The following is a 15,302-nucleotide window of genomic DNA, read 5'->3' as shown; positions in this document are numbered from 1 at the left end:
TTGCTTAATGTGTGTTTGTTTTTTAGGAAAAATGAATTAAACTCAAAGTACAAGCACATGATGGTGGTCAGAGAGTCCGTAAAGAAAGCATCCAAAAGGTAAAAACATGCAAAAAGCATAATTAGACAATTATTCATCATATCATTTATCATACACATTTGATTTTTACTATCACCCTTACTGACGATGGACAGTGACCCCCCCCCCCCCCCCTTTTCCGGGGTATTTAATGCAGCATTAACCTGCACAAGCAGCGACAGACGCACACTAAACATTTTGCCACGAACGCGCCATTTGCAACAATATTGTAATGCTCAGACTTATTTTAGAAACAATCATAAATATTATAGCATGAAAAGAACTGATAATACTACTAAATGTACCTTATTTACAACTGTCTTTGTTGCCCCTGTGAAGTTCTAGCTGTATTAAAGACACATTATTCATTTAAATCCTCACTGTGGAATTGAGGGTAAGCCAGCGTGTAAATGATTCAGATCTTTAGAACATTCCACTCAGATATCTTTTTTTTTCTAAAATACTTGAAAACGATTATAAGTGACTTATAATAAACGTAAACAAACGGCAGATTTGACCAAATCCTCATTCTTACGTGTCTCCGATTTGCTGCTCTCAGTGCGCTATTCCAACTATACTTTATATGAAAAGGCAGTGAGTCTTTGTCATTAGGATGCTGCAGTAAAAAGTAAAGAGAAGTTGGTTAATCCAACAGTATAAATAGGCTTGTATGGGCCTAATGCTCCGCCATTAGTCATACAGGCAACAGAAACCTATTTATCACTCACATGTAACGGATATGAGCGCTGCATGCTGTATCGTGCAATGGTAACTTCATCAGATTGCAGGCCTGCTTGTCTTCAAATTTCACTGGAAGTCTGACAACACTTGGTCACAAATTGACACGTGATTTCTTCATTATACATTTATTATCAGGGACGGGAACATTGGAGTTGAATACGAGCCAGCTGCAGAGCTGAAACAAAAACCAAGCAAACAAATGATTATCAAAAGTTGTTTAAACCCCATTAGAATCATCATTCCATCATTCCTTTTGTTCTGCAGTGAAGTCCACCCGAAAGCTCTTCTGCCGTCCTTGCTACTAATAAAGTTATTAGTGCTGATAAAGGCAAGACACTAGCAATTTCTGTAATTCTTCATTGCCTGGGTTAACGATATAATAATATTTGAGCTCGTGATTAATTGGCACATTATTGAAAAAAAAGTATTTAATTATTTAGAAAACCCTTTGACTAACCAGGCACGGCCACTGCAAACTGGAATCCACAAAGAGCGTGTATGCGCGTGCTGCTACTTGGCAGCCGCTATTTGGCTCTCTCTTTTTAATACTTAATACGTGTCTACTTTTAAATGGCTCCCCCGCACGCGCTCATGCACGCGCTCAGCCCGTGCAGCAGTAAAAGCCTGGCAACCATATATCTCTCGTGACGACCTCCTCCTGCAGCCCGCGCGCCTACACTGTGACCTCTTCGGCTCCTCGAGCTCTCCAGAATAATAAATTTCTCGGGAAACGTGGATGCTGGGAGAGAGAGAGAGAGAGAGAGAGAGAGAGAGAGAGAGAGAGAGAGAGAGAGAGAGAGGACGGGGGAAAAGGAGCGGGCGATTTGTCTGGCAATTAGCAAACGCGGGCCATAGAGGGAGGGAGGGAGGGAGAGAGGGAGGGAGGAAAAGACAGAAGTTTGTGTAACTTTTGTGTATCTGTGTGTGTTCCAGTCTATGACGATCGCTGAACACATGCGCTCATATTCGATGCCTGGCACTTGAAAACTGATGTTCCACTGCATATGTGAGTGTTCTGTTTCCTGTGCAAAGCTGCTGTTGAAACATCAGTTCCATCGGTTGGCTCAGAGCCTCCAAACAGCGTGCAAAGCAAAGAGCTGCTTGTCTGTAAACTGCAGGTCACATCTGTCTGTATGATCCCCGGCTGTTTCATGCTTTTACTTTATAGTTATTTACATGCTAATCCCCCTGACACTACAAAAGAAGTCTTCTTTTGGATTAAGTGAAGCATCAGGAGCAAGTAGTCAAGCTACAGAGAAAACACTTCACACAAGCGTACAGGTATAAAGTATCTTTCAGTAAAGGAAAGCTCAACAGACCTTTGCGATATAAGAGATATACTGTTTGTTTGTTTGTTTTTCAGTGAAACTGCAAGAGCTCAAAGTAGAAATTACATTAAGTCACTTGAAGAATTGGTCCTTTATGAATCATATTATAGTATTTTAATATCCATTAACACTCAACATTAACATTGAGGGATGGGTCAAGTTTGAATTTTCCCACATAATTGTAATATTGTAATATAGATTTATTCACCTGACTGCAGTATTTGTTACCAAAATGCACAAAAACACTTTTCTGTCACATGCTGGAATGGCTTGCCTATTTTTAAAACTGCATCCGTTAGTTCTTACGGGACTTAACAGAAATGTAAGTTAAAACAAAAACAAAAAATCCTAACAAAACAGCTGGTCTACAGCTTTTGTACGTTTTCCCACATCTGTGTCTGTATGTACTGTGTCCGACTCATCGAATGTTGCACTACTACCAAAATAAGCATAACATGTTTGAACATTTCAAACCTTAAAAATTAAAATGGTTACTCTGAATACTTTTATAGTTAACTGTGATTGTACAAACCCTTGCCAACCCTATAAACCTTATGTAATAACTAGAAAACACCAATTCATTTAAAAAGATATATTTTGCTAACTATCAGCTGAGTCACAGGGAAAAACAGATCGTGGAAAAAGAAATGAAAGAAGTTTCCAAAGATTCCCAATAATACTCAGAAAATCAGAGTTCTATAAACTTCAACCTTTCCTGTCTTAAACTATTTGTAAACTGTGGCATTGAAGCACTCCAGCTTCACATTTGCTGTAAGTGGAAAAACTGTCAATTAACGATCATCTTATCGTTACGCTATAGTACATGGCTGACCTGAGCCAAAGGTTTTCCCGATGCAAGGCAAAGTGCATAGCACAGTTTTAAGGATTCCGCCACCAGTGAATACACAGCAGCTCGTGTATAAATATCTGACTGCTTCTTAGTGGTTCATTTAAAAATGTCTTTTGAAGTTTAATGTAATTGAAATGTCTTATAATTTTAATAAATATACACAGACACTGTTATGACTGATACACAACTTCTTGTTCATATACTTGTTGCTTTGCTGAATCAGTACTATTGAAGACACACGCACGCACACACGCACACACACACACACACACAGGCGAGAACGTCCACTAGTTAAAAGACTACTAGCAGCTTTTGCAGCCATGCAGACAGAAGGGGCATGCTGTGTTTACATTATCATCGAGGTCTGTGCAGCATCAGGCCTAACACATCTACGACACAGTTTCGCACTTTAGCTCCCAGGACCAGACGCAGAGAGCCCCAGTCTTATATTCTCTAAACGACAGAGGGTTCAACGAAGGAAAGACATTTCCAGTAGTTTCAGATGACTCAAACCTCTACACCACACTTCAGTTGAAGTCCCAGTCAGCAGTGGCTTCTTACTGACCCCTATAGAGGTGGATGGGTTGTCTGCTGTCTGTCTGTTTGGGTGTGGGAGTGGAGATATCACTGTTGTACCCCTGGGTTACAGTGCCCTGAACTCAGTCTGTTATGACTAAATGGCCTGGTGGCTCTGGAGGTCTGGGAATGTCCGAGGGAGCGCAACCTAGTGAGGTCAAGGGGGACAGGGACTAGAGGGGGTAGGTGTGGTGTGGAGGATGAAGAGGGGAGCCACAGGTCAGCCTCTGGTTTCAGAGCCACTGGACCTCATCGGTCAGAAAAAAACGTGTCCCCTGGCTGAACCCTCTGTGGCCTTAGCTTGGCCATTCCGTGTATGACCATTGATTTTTTTCCCTCCTCCATCTCTCCTTCTCTTTTTTCTTTCTATTCCGTTTTGTCCTTCCTTTCCACACATCGAATCACGCCGCACCACGCGTCCCCTTGAGAGGTTGAAGGCCCATCTAGCAGAACGCTACCCCTTAATTTGAATCGCTGGCAGATTGATTTCTGAAGGGGTCAAACTGAAGTGAACGCGCTTCTTGAGGCCGTCGCTGTTAGGCTCAGCAGATAGCGGAGGCCCTGAGCTCGCATCGCGACCGGCGATCATTGGCAGTTCATTTGAAAAGCCTCGCGAACCGTTTGTTTTCGAGCTAAATTGTTTTGAAGCGCAACCGAGACAGTATTCATTAACCAGCGCGCCCCCTCAGTTCGCTTAACCCCCCCCCCCCCCCCCCCCCCGCCCCTGTCTAACCGAAGGCCGTATTATTCATATTCCCACTGCAGTGTCTGTAGCCTGCACCTGGCAAACAGAGTACACACACATATACACTAACAATATCTCATTAAAAGGTATAGGTCCTAAACCACAGAAACACTTTATAACCGCAGAAACGCAGCTAAGAAAAAATGCATAATAAGTTCCAGGAACCAGAAATTATTCTCGTGGGCCTTTCTGTCACATATTAGCAACAACATTTATAATTTTCCTTGAGTAATACGGGACTCCATAGGCATCCTTGTTTAGTTAGCAACTCGATAATATTATATAACCTATCAAAAATTAAAGATCAGCCTTTCGAAAAAGCACACAAAAACGGGCTCTTTACAAATACCATGCGTAAAAGACGCACCGCAGCACGTTCGACGCACAACAGCAGCTGTTTAGGAAGCGTCGGATCTCGTGGTTGACAGACGCAGAGTTAACACCAATGGTTGCATAAACTGAAGGAATAAAGAGCACAACACCGGCCCGTCATCTATAGCCGTATAGGTGGCCAGCAAACACACACAGGCTCATTCCAACACAAACACTCCCAAAGCGCTTGCAGTCAAAGACCCCACGGCCGTAAATGCTCTTACAGCGTGACCTCGCCAAATGCGCGGGGGCAATAAAACCATAAAACACCACAACACAAGGAAACAGAAGCCAAAGCAGAGAAAGAAAAGACAAAATTTAGCCTCAGGCCCTTACCTTTCTTACTTTTATCGACCCGTGAGCCATCTTCTGCTTCGTCGTGGGGGATTTCTGAATGGTTTGTTGGAGTTTCTTTGGAGAGATTTTCTTCTTTCCAACGAGGAAGAAAAAAAGTTTTTCTTCTTCTTCTTATGGAAGCATATTTATGTAGAGTAAAAAATAGCTTGGGTGGAAAGGGGAGGCGTGTGTGTAAAGGAGGTGTGTGTGTGTGTGTATGTGTGTGTGTGTGTGTGGGGGGGGGGGGGGGGGGGGGTGTCTTCGTAGTGTCTTCCAAGACGTCTCCTTTTTTCTCTTCTGTTTCTCTGGCAACCCCCCCAACCACCACCACCTCCAGAAGGGGTCTTGTGTGTGGCTGCCGGATGACAATAGAGAAGAAGAAAAGCAAAAGAAGTGTTTAAAGAAGAACAAGTGATTAATGATTGTTTCTTGTATAATTTTCGCATTTTTCTTAAGGGGCCGTCCCCTCTGTCCTGTCCAGAAAATAATGGCGGTGAGCATGTTTTTTTTCCACAGAGATTTGATATGTGTGCGGTGGGGGTCGGGCATCCTCACAAAAATCTGCTTGCTTTCACAGAAGCAGCAGAATGTCCCGGCTGATAAAGGAAGATAAATAAATAAATAAATAAATAAATAAATAGTAATAATAATAAGGATTTTTTGGTGGATTTTATTATGCAAAATTGTCAGCCTGCACGCAAATCATTTATTTTAACTGAGAATGCTCAGTGCCCTGGGGCTTTAGGTCGTCATTGTGTGTGTGTGTGTATACATGTGCGAATGTGTTGAGATTTCCAATATGGGACAACTGATGTGTAGCAGATATTACCACATTTGGACACAAATATCATATTATAAGGAGAGGTATACAGCCTCAGGGTGAAGAAGGCGATATTAAACCACTATTGTTCTCACAATATAGGAAGAAAATTCCTGCTTACTTTTAACAACTGGAGATGCAGGCCTAATATATTTGGATTAAATCACGTTGTTTAATATAGAAAAACAAAAGACGAGATTAAATGTTTCACTAATGACACAGTGAAATGTACGATTTTACTGTTTTGACTACGCGAGTGGGTGCCCGAGCACATCTAGGGGTACAGTTTAATTGGAGGTGGCTTTTTGCGCTGGAGAAACCTCTCATAAATGGGAAGAAAACAGATAAATGGGCAACGTGAGTCTGTGTGGCAAGAAGCCCAGGGAGAAATCAACCAACAAGTAATAGGGAATCTTCTCTGGGCCGAGGAATACGAGAGAACCAATTTGGGGGGCACACTTTTTTTGTTTAAAGTTCATCGAGAAGAATGCTATTTTCTCGTGCCCCCCTCCCTTTTCTCTATATTTTTCGATACCTGTTCTAACAAAAGAAAATGAAAATTAATACGGGAGCCGCGCCTTACAAAAGAAGCCATTCGTCTTGTTGATTATCTATTTGGTTGTCAGGGTTTGAGCTATGGCGCGGGCCCGTTCCCTTTTTGTAATATATATATATATATATATATATATATATATATATATATATATATATATATATATATATATATATATATAGTGTGTGTGTGTATGTGTGTGTGTGTATGTGCGCGCGCGCGCTCAGCAGTCCAGAAAACAACGAAAGGAGCAGAGAGAAAAAAAAACAGTGTGGTGCAAAAATTAGACTCATTAGCACATTAAGAGACCACGAACCGAGAAACTATTTAATTTTGTTCTTCAGAACTACACACAGAAAGGAAGAAGGGGGGGAGCTGTCACCTATGGTGTGCCGGTCCGGTGCAAGCGCATCTGAGCAGCCGTTAAATTAACCGGAGGACGGCCGCGAAACGGAGGGACGGTTTGTGATTTAAAACGAGATTACAGGATGTAATGTACCAAGATCACTCACGGCCGGGACAGATTAATCATAGCAGGATCTTGATTTCGAAAGACAGGTTGCTTTGCCTTTGCAGGAAAAACCAAATGTGAAATTGTATGAAACTGTTGTGTATGGAAGCATTTCTTCTACTACTCAAATCTGGGGAGGTGAGCAGAAACAGTAAAATTCAACAGGACTCCAAACTGTTATTCCTAGAAAACCCATTTTATATATAGAAAATAGAAAAATAACAAGTAATAATAATAAGATAGAAAGGGTACGTTTTCAGTCATTTATTTAAATGTCTATGGACTATTTACAAATAAGAGGACGGAGCAACATACACATCGGGGGATGTAACACATGTTCACCAGCACCATTTCATCAATAACGATCGAAAGGGATCTTTGGAATGTTAAGAAAATGGCATCAGTGGAAAGAAATAACACTTTTAGAATAAAATATCTAAAAAGAGACACAAAGTGAAAGAATAAACGAGGAAGGGACAAAAAGAAAATGAAGTGCGCGCGCATTTAATGCGCGGAGAAAGAACAAAGGGGGATCTAAAAAGAAATAAATCACTTTTCATGCAGAGGATACTTTGTATGAATGTCTCTTTGCTGCAGTTGTGGAATTGTCTTTTTAAATGTCCACAAGATTTTTTGTATGGCAGGTAATAATAATAATAATAATAATAATAATAATAATAATAATAATAATAATAATAATAATAATAATAATAATAATAATAATAATAAAAACTTTTCACACAATTTTAAAAATATAGGAGCTCAGAAAGCTTTCACTTCATTAAACGAGCGAAAAAAATTACATAAAAAAATAAACTTATCAATATCGTCCGATCCAGCGCGTATAGATAGAGACACAAACGCACGCGCGAGCACACTCACACACACACACACACACAGAACTGAGGTAATAGGTAGTACATCGTATAGTGCTGTGTTTCTGTCATCATTAAAGTATCTGTACAGGGATTTTGGTGTGATCATTAGTGTCTTTTGTAAGTTGATGGAAATTACTTAATTTCACTTTAATAACCCTGTTACACTGTTTGCTTGTATACAACATCATATTACGAACAATCAACTGATCACAAAACGCTCATCGTCACTCTCAGCATCAACAACATTTTACATTCAACACTAAATTCAAAAAGAACTAGAACTAAAAATGAAAAACTATAGTTCGCCGTTTAACAAAACAAACGCACCAGAAGTTTAAACAGCAAGACGGCAAACTGCCTGGTGTTACTTTGGATCATATCGTGGTTTATATCTTATGTTAAAGTACTATAAGGACACATAGAGGTAAGCGAGCATGTGTGACTTTTCTATGAGTGTGTATGGAGTGCAAGAATGCTTCACTTGACCAAAGGAGAGTTCAATATATTACACGTGCGCCTTAAGTGTAACAATGGGGGTGAGGGTGGTGGTGATGATGTGTGTGTGTAGTAGTAGTAGTAGTACGGATGTCGTAGGGAGTGGTGTATTGGGAAGAGCAGTTCACCCTTTTGCTATATACCCACAAAGTAAAGATTACAAACGGGGGCAGAATTTGGCATGATTAAAGATGAAAACGAGGATGCATCTTTCAATTAAAAGAAGTCTTGAATAGTAAAGGAACAGGAAAAGAACCACACACGCGCTGGGAACAGTATCTTCAGCCTACCACCCCTTGCTCTGTCAGAGGGAAGGAGAGAGAAAGAGTTAGAAATAGAGAGAGAGAGATGGATAATAGAGAGAGAGGGGGAGAGAGAGGATTATAAAAGGACGAGTACAGAGAGGAAGGCAAAGAAGGAAAGCGGGCGAAAGCAACGTTCTCTTAGTTCTTTCATCTTCTTCGGGTAGTTTTGATCATTTTCATATATAAAGGAAATCTCCCTTGCCATCCCTTTTTACATCATAAGGTCATATTATTGTGAGAAACATCAGCGCAGATCAGGGCCAGAACGGCGGCTATGACATCTCTCTCTCCCCCCATACCAAAAACATTCCGGCCCAAAGTGCAGGTTCCGGTGGTTGCAAGCGTGTCAGGCCCGTCTTTTCAGTATGGGATTCAGGGAGCAAAGGGGGAAGGACAAATTGCCTGCATCAGACAAACAGCCAAAGAATGGGCTATAGTGGTCCGGAAGAACGGCTCTGGGATCCGGCTAGAGCCTGGGAGTTTGTATTGTTGCTGCCTGTTCCAGAGCGGACCTTGGTGTTGGGCATCTTGTGGTCCTTTTTCCATTTCATCCTCCGGTTCTGGAACCAGATTTTGATCTGCCGTTCCGACAGACACAGCGTATGCGCAATCTCCACCCTGCGCCTGCGCGTCAAGTACCGGTTGTAGTGGAACTCCTTCTCGAGCTCTAGAACCTGCTGGCGCGTGTAGGCCGTTCGCGAGCGCTTCGGCTCACCCCCAGTGTAGTTTGAACTTACTGTAGAGAAATAATAACAATGAACGTTATAGCATTAACATGTAGTAGTAGTAGTAGTAGTAGTAGTAGTAATAATAATAATAATAATAATAATAATAATAATAATAATAATAATAATAATAATAATAATAATAATGCGTTTGGATCTACAAAATGGGACATGACTGCAGCCCCTTTCATCCTTTCCTGTCAGACGCCGAGCTTACAGCCTGGCTGGTTTATTTTACAGTGTCTCCTTTGAGGAGGAGATTATATTTTGAAACGTGTTGTCAGGTGTCATTCTGGGCCCTGCGGCGGTGGGAATCCTGGCAATACTGCCAGCTTGCAATTGATGTCCAAATGTTGTGATGTAAGCTTGAAAAGCGGCGCTGTACTGACACGTCTGCGCAACGTACGACCAGCATTGCAATAGAGGATCATGGCAAGCAGCAGGGCCAATTGCAGCGTCCCTTTCAGCATGTTATTCGAGAGATTGTAGCATCGTCTATTACCTGGTGTTTAGGAATAAAAGGTGGTGGTACAGCAACGTTTGCGGTAGGGGTGAAGGGGTGGGTAATATGTACGACAGTCACTGACAGATTAGGTCATGATTCAACAAATTTCAAAAACTGCAACGTACAGTTTTTACGCAGCCAGCAAACAGAGAAAGCAGAGAGAGAGAATGAAAATGAAAGAAACAAAGCTTTCTTCTTCTTCTTTCTTATCAAGTATACAGCGAAGCGGAGTGAGTGCATTACGGTGCAAAAGTGACTCCGCTTATCCCAGTATGCAGCAAGTATGTTAGAGCATCACAGATAAGCTATAATAGACTGCAGCTATTCGGTCTTGCATTAGTGTTTTACGACCGGATCCATAAACATGAATATTTCAGCTGCTATAAAACTTTCCCTCCCATGGAACAACGACTGGGGAAGGAAGGCTAGACAGAGTAAAGTACACCGTTTATACAACCCGGCCACTTAAAATCAAATTATCACAGCATAAAAGCTAACTTATGGGCTCGGTCTGAGTTGTCATAAGGCGACGAATTAGAGCCGACGAACGAGAGATCGGACTTCAAAAGGCACCTCAGCGGAGAGGTGTAATAAAAATTTATGGAGGGTGTAATTATATTGGCTCCGCAAACAGACGATCGTAAATCTCGACCCAAAGGCTACTCTCCTACTACTCCTAAGGAAAAAAGGGGGAGCTTTTCACGGTGGAAACCTAGCTGACTATACACGGGCACAAAGAAAAAGAAAGGGGGGGAGAGAAACAAGTTTGTATGCTTCTCTTACCGATGTTTACATGAACTTTCTTCATCCACGGGTACACTACGGGGTCCTTACGAGTGCTTGTTGGGGAAGAACTGCTTTGGCTGTGGGGTGGTTGACCGCAAGACGGAGGTGGAGGCGGGCTCGGTGTCACGGAATCACAGCGGTGGCTCTGCTCCGGGAGTGGAGTGGTCTGCAGTCCGGTCGGGGCGACGACATGACCTCGTGGGGACATCACCACCGAAGCGGTCTGCGATCCACGCTGGCACTGTGTGTATGGCGGCTCGGCTCGCTGCTGCTGCTGGTGGTTCTGGTGCGGGTGGTGCTGATGGTGGTGGTAAAGAGAGTCCGGCTGGAAGGGAGCAGGCTCCTCTCTCTGGGAGCTGTAATAATCCGGAGAGTGACTGGGCAAATAGTCACTCTGTGAGTATTCCTCGCAAGGTGGAAACTTGGGGTCCACATAGTTGGAGTTGATCAAATAGGAGCTCATGGCCATTAATTTCTGTCTTTTTGTGGAACTGCACCTACTTGGAAAATATATAACTAAAATTTATATCTCATCCCTTTACTCTTCGGTTATTCCTGTTCCGTTGAACCCTCCTACTTTTCTGTCAAGTGAACAAAGTTAAGACACCACGTGACTACAGTCGGCCAATGGCGCACATCCAGGAGGAACCCCGGATAAGGAAATAGGATTAAGGATAAACACGGCCCCAGCACGCGCAGTATTATATGCCCTCAGTTCGTGGGCGCTCAATACTTTTCCCGTCTCTCTCCATATGTCTCCTCTTTATATCTCTCCACTTCAGCAGACAGAGAATTATAAAATTAACAAAGTGCGTCACTGACTATAAAAAATCCACTCTGCTTTGCCAAAGTCGAGCAAAAGAGTACGGCGCAGACGAAGAGTACACCCCCCCCCCCCCCCCCCCCACGACACACACACACACACGAAGTCACGCACACACACGCCCCACGCCGCATTGCAACTGAACCCTCTCTGCTTCTGACGCGTCCGATTGGAACTTTAAATAGACAAATACAGAGGAAAAAGCAACAGAAAGAAAGTGCTGGGGAGATTTAAAGTTGATGTGTGTGTTTGGATGTGCTTTTTTTCCTGCTCTTCGCTAATCGCTAATAACGAGAATTGGAGAGTGGCCCGGCTCTTCTATTGCGCCGCCACCCAGCAGCAGCACTGTGTCAGAGATAAATTTGGCTTGTTTGGGATCGATAGAAAATTCATCAACTAATTCAGGTTACATACCTCCTAAATCACCGGCAGACCTTTGCATTAGAGACGAGACCCACCACCCCCTAAAAAAAAGAATAGAGAAAAAAACTTGCTCCTACAGGCTTCCATTCAACATTTCACATTTTTAACTGGCCTCGCATAGTAATTCTGCCTGGACCGGGATCGCATGAATAAACAGGACTTGTTTCCACGCACTTTCTAATATCAACTTCCGTGGCATATTGACTCCACGCACTCCATGCGTTTGCCCTTGAGCTGTTACTGAACAGAGGTACGACGCTCTTTGTTTTGGAACCCATCTTGTCAACTTTGACCATCTCACACAAGCTGCCACAGACTTTGAGAGTTTTGTTTCCTCGTGTCAGATACTGACACAGTGTCATGTAGCACAGTCTCAATCTCTGCTTGGTGTCGCTTCTTTTTACTTTAACAAAACAGCGAAAAACAAAGGTTTTTGCTTGCAGACAAGGGAAGCACGTTCCAGCATCCACCACTGATAAATCTGATTATTCTCTATAACTACCTTTTGCACAGAATTGCTTTTTCTATAATCATCAGCATCAAAACGTGGCAAAACACATTTAAAGTAAAAGAAAACACAAACATTGCGTTCGGTAGATTGGAGAAGTTGCAGTCCGCTTTCGCTGGTGTTATACGATAAAAGGTTCATGCTCAGACCCGCACACAAACACGGGAATGATGATGTAGATGTCAAAGTCCTTTGTTTCGAGAAAATTGACCGTCTCGAAATCCCCCCCACCCCCACCCCCTCACGCCTTCTCGAATGAACAGTGAAGCAGGCAGCATCATTTTTCAACAAGAAATAAAAAGTCCAATTCAGCCTGGAGTTGGGATTGAAGACAGCAAAGCGTTCTGATGATCAGAATAAATAATAGTTGAGTTTTATCACCGAACAGACACAAGTGGTTTTAAATGCACGTCTGTATTTATGTGTCCAAATGCATTTTGAAAATTACAAAACTCCCCTTTCCTTCCTTTCTTTTTCCCCCTCTTTTTTAAACGAACGAATTTTATAAAAATCTAACTGAACAAAAGCTGTACCAGCCAGGAACCGTAGCTGAAGGCATCTCCTCACTGTGTTGGATCCTTCGACGCCGTTGTGTATAAATCCACTATATACTCCCCTAGAAGCGAATTTGTGATTTTATTAATGATTTTTACACAAATCCGGATCTACAGGGTAGATATAGAAGACATTGACTGACAGTGACGGTGTGGGGGCGAAAATCTACGCCGTCCACAGGATTTTATTGCTTAGAGAAATTCCCGTGTGTTGCCACTATAGGACAGTTCCATTCGTCAGTACTATCTCTGACCCGTGACCCTCTCACCGCGGGTGGGGAGTTGGCAGATGAAGTTATAATACTTTCACGCTTCCTGTAACTCGACGGTGTCCAAAAAAGCAAAGAAACAAAAAAAGAACAAGAAGGAAACCCAAAACCAAACAAGCAATATATATATATATATATATATATATATATATATATATATATATATATATATATATATATATATATATATATATATATATATATATATATATATATATATATATATATATATATATATATATATATATATATATATATATAAAGTCGTGAAATAAGGTATATGTGGTCGGAGCAAGCAATATAGGTGGGCTCCAGTACTGAAATTTCACTGTGGAGCTGCAAGCATAAATATGGCCTACAAAAACAAAAGAGGCCTTACTTGGTTTTAATGGAATGTGCGTTAAATAACTGCATATATATATCTATATCTATATATATATATCTATATGTATATATATATCTATATATATATATCTATATATATATATATATATATATATATCTATATATATATATATATATATATATATATATATATATATAGATATATATATATATATATATATATATATATATATATATATATATATATATATTTATATCTATCTATCTATCTATCTATCTATCTATATATATATATATATATATATATATATATATATATATATATATATATATATATTCATCAACTACATTTTTTGGTAAATGAATGCTCATTTTTTTTCTTTTGATTTTGATTTTGAAATTAAAAAAAGTTTGATTGAATCTCAAAATATTCATGAACTCTCTACAAAAGTAACTCAAATAAAATTTAATTAGAACTAAAGTTGTAATTAGTCACAAAAGGGGGCAAAGAGGAAAAGAAAGAAAAGAAGAAGAAGAAAAAAGATCCTGGCATCTCCAACTGTGCAGCAACTAACAGAATGAAAACAAATTAATGAAGAAAAGACAAATCACTTGGCACAGGGAAACACAGTCCTATCAGAAATAGTTCTGAGCATCTGACTGAAGAATGAATGGAGTGGTGAATAAATGGATGATTGTCCGTTCACTGTACTAAATGAATTGCAGTCAGTCTTCAAAAGTCTGATTTAAATGAATCAAAAAATGATCTCATCAGCCACCATAGAGATGATTGTATAGGGAGGACCTATTTTTATGTCTTCATGTATATATATATATATATATATATATATGTGTGTGTGTGTGTGCGCGCGCGCGCGCGCGTGTTGTATTGTATTTATTGTAAATGGTAAACCGTTGTAACTGTGACAATTACAAAATAACATTATTTAAATTGTAGGTATTTACCCATAAACCACAACTAATCTTCCTATGATATCCCAGCGATCAGTTCCTATAAATAGATCATAAATAAACAATTTAAATGCAATTTATAAAGGAGTGGCATTCTGTTCTCGGTCACATGTTTGTCCTGATATAGTGATATTTTCTGTCACGCTGCTCCCACGTAGGTTTTGTGACTCTAACGCTCGTTGTGCACCTAATTAAAACAATAACTGAAATAAGTAACTTATTTATTTATGATCTATTTATGATTTATTTATAGGAACTGATCGCTGTGATATGATAGGAAGATTAGTTATGATTTATGGGTAAATACCTACAGTTTAAATAATGTTATTTTGTAATTATCACAGTTACTACGGTTTACCATTTACAATAAATACAATTAATATATATAACATGAAGTATATGTATTCCTACATAGAAATGAAATACAGAATATCTATCTATCTATCTATCTATCTATCTATCTATCTATCTATCTATCTATCTATGTGTGTGTGTTTCTTTGTAACCTTGACCTCTCTCTATGCTTTGCAGGTCATCTCAGGTATCGATCAAGGTGTGTTAAGTCTGACTGGGGCACTTCCCTTCCCTCTGTCAAGTCTGTCAGCAGTAGTCATTCAGTAGACGGGCGGCCCATTGTTTGGGGCTACAGGTAAAGGTCAGTGTGCGAAGCTCAGATCCAGACACACTCACAGGTATTAAGATACAAGGAGACAAAAACAAAGCGATCTTGTTGCCAGAAAAGAGTCTTATGATCTAGACATCATGCTATGCAATAGTAGCAAAACATGATAAGGATCTGTCTAG

The 15,302-nt window shown here is 40.6% G+C and overlaps 2 protein-coding genes across 6 annotated transcripts in view; both read right to left on the bottom strand.

The window, feature by feature from the left end:
• The window catches only part of hoxb3a (homeobox B3a), a 50,776-nt gene that overhangs the window by 32,488 nt on the left and 2,986 nt on the right, over nt 1-15,302 (bottom strand). For 2 of the 5 annotated variants that reach the window (XM_035914514.2, XM_035914520.2), the window contains exon 1: nt 5,027-5,256. The exons of 1 other annotated variant lie outside the window; for it this stretch is intronic. The gene's annotated coding sequence lies outside the window, so the exon portion shown is untranslated. Of the gene's footprint in view, nt 1-806; nt 835-5,026; nt 5,257-15,302 lie in introns of those variants that run through there. 2 more of the 5 variants (XM_035914522.2, XM_035914517.2) reach the window with 2 other exon arrangements.
• hoxb4a (homeobox B4a) lies at nt 7,190-11,430 on the bottom strand. The gene is made up of 2 exons (XM_006806238.3): nt 10,602-11,430; nt 7,190-9,324 (listed from the first exon to the last, which is right to left on the bottom strand). Exons 1-2 carry the CDS (start codon nt 11,071-11,073, stop codon nt 9,020-9,022), a joined length of 777 nt encoding a protein of 258 aa, XP_006806301.2. The 5' UTR covers nt 11,074-11,430; the 3' UTR covers nt 7,190-9,019.

This window comes from Neolamprologus brichardi, unplaced genomic scaffold (assembly GCF_056152115.1).
Source record: "Neolamprologus brichardi isolate AB-2024 unplaced genomic scaffold, ASM5615211v1 NODE_ptg000031l+_length_7269946_cov_1, whole genome shotgun sequence".
Taxonomy (NCBI): domain Eukaryota; kingdom Metazoa; phylum Chordata; class Actinopteri; order Cichliformes; family Cichlidae; genus Neolamprologus; species Neolamprologus brichardi.
Note: the sequence above shows the minus strand (reverse complement) of the source record. Positions and strands in the feature narration are given on the sequence as shown.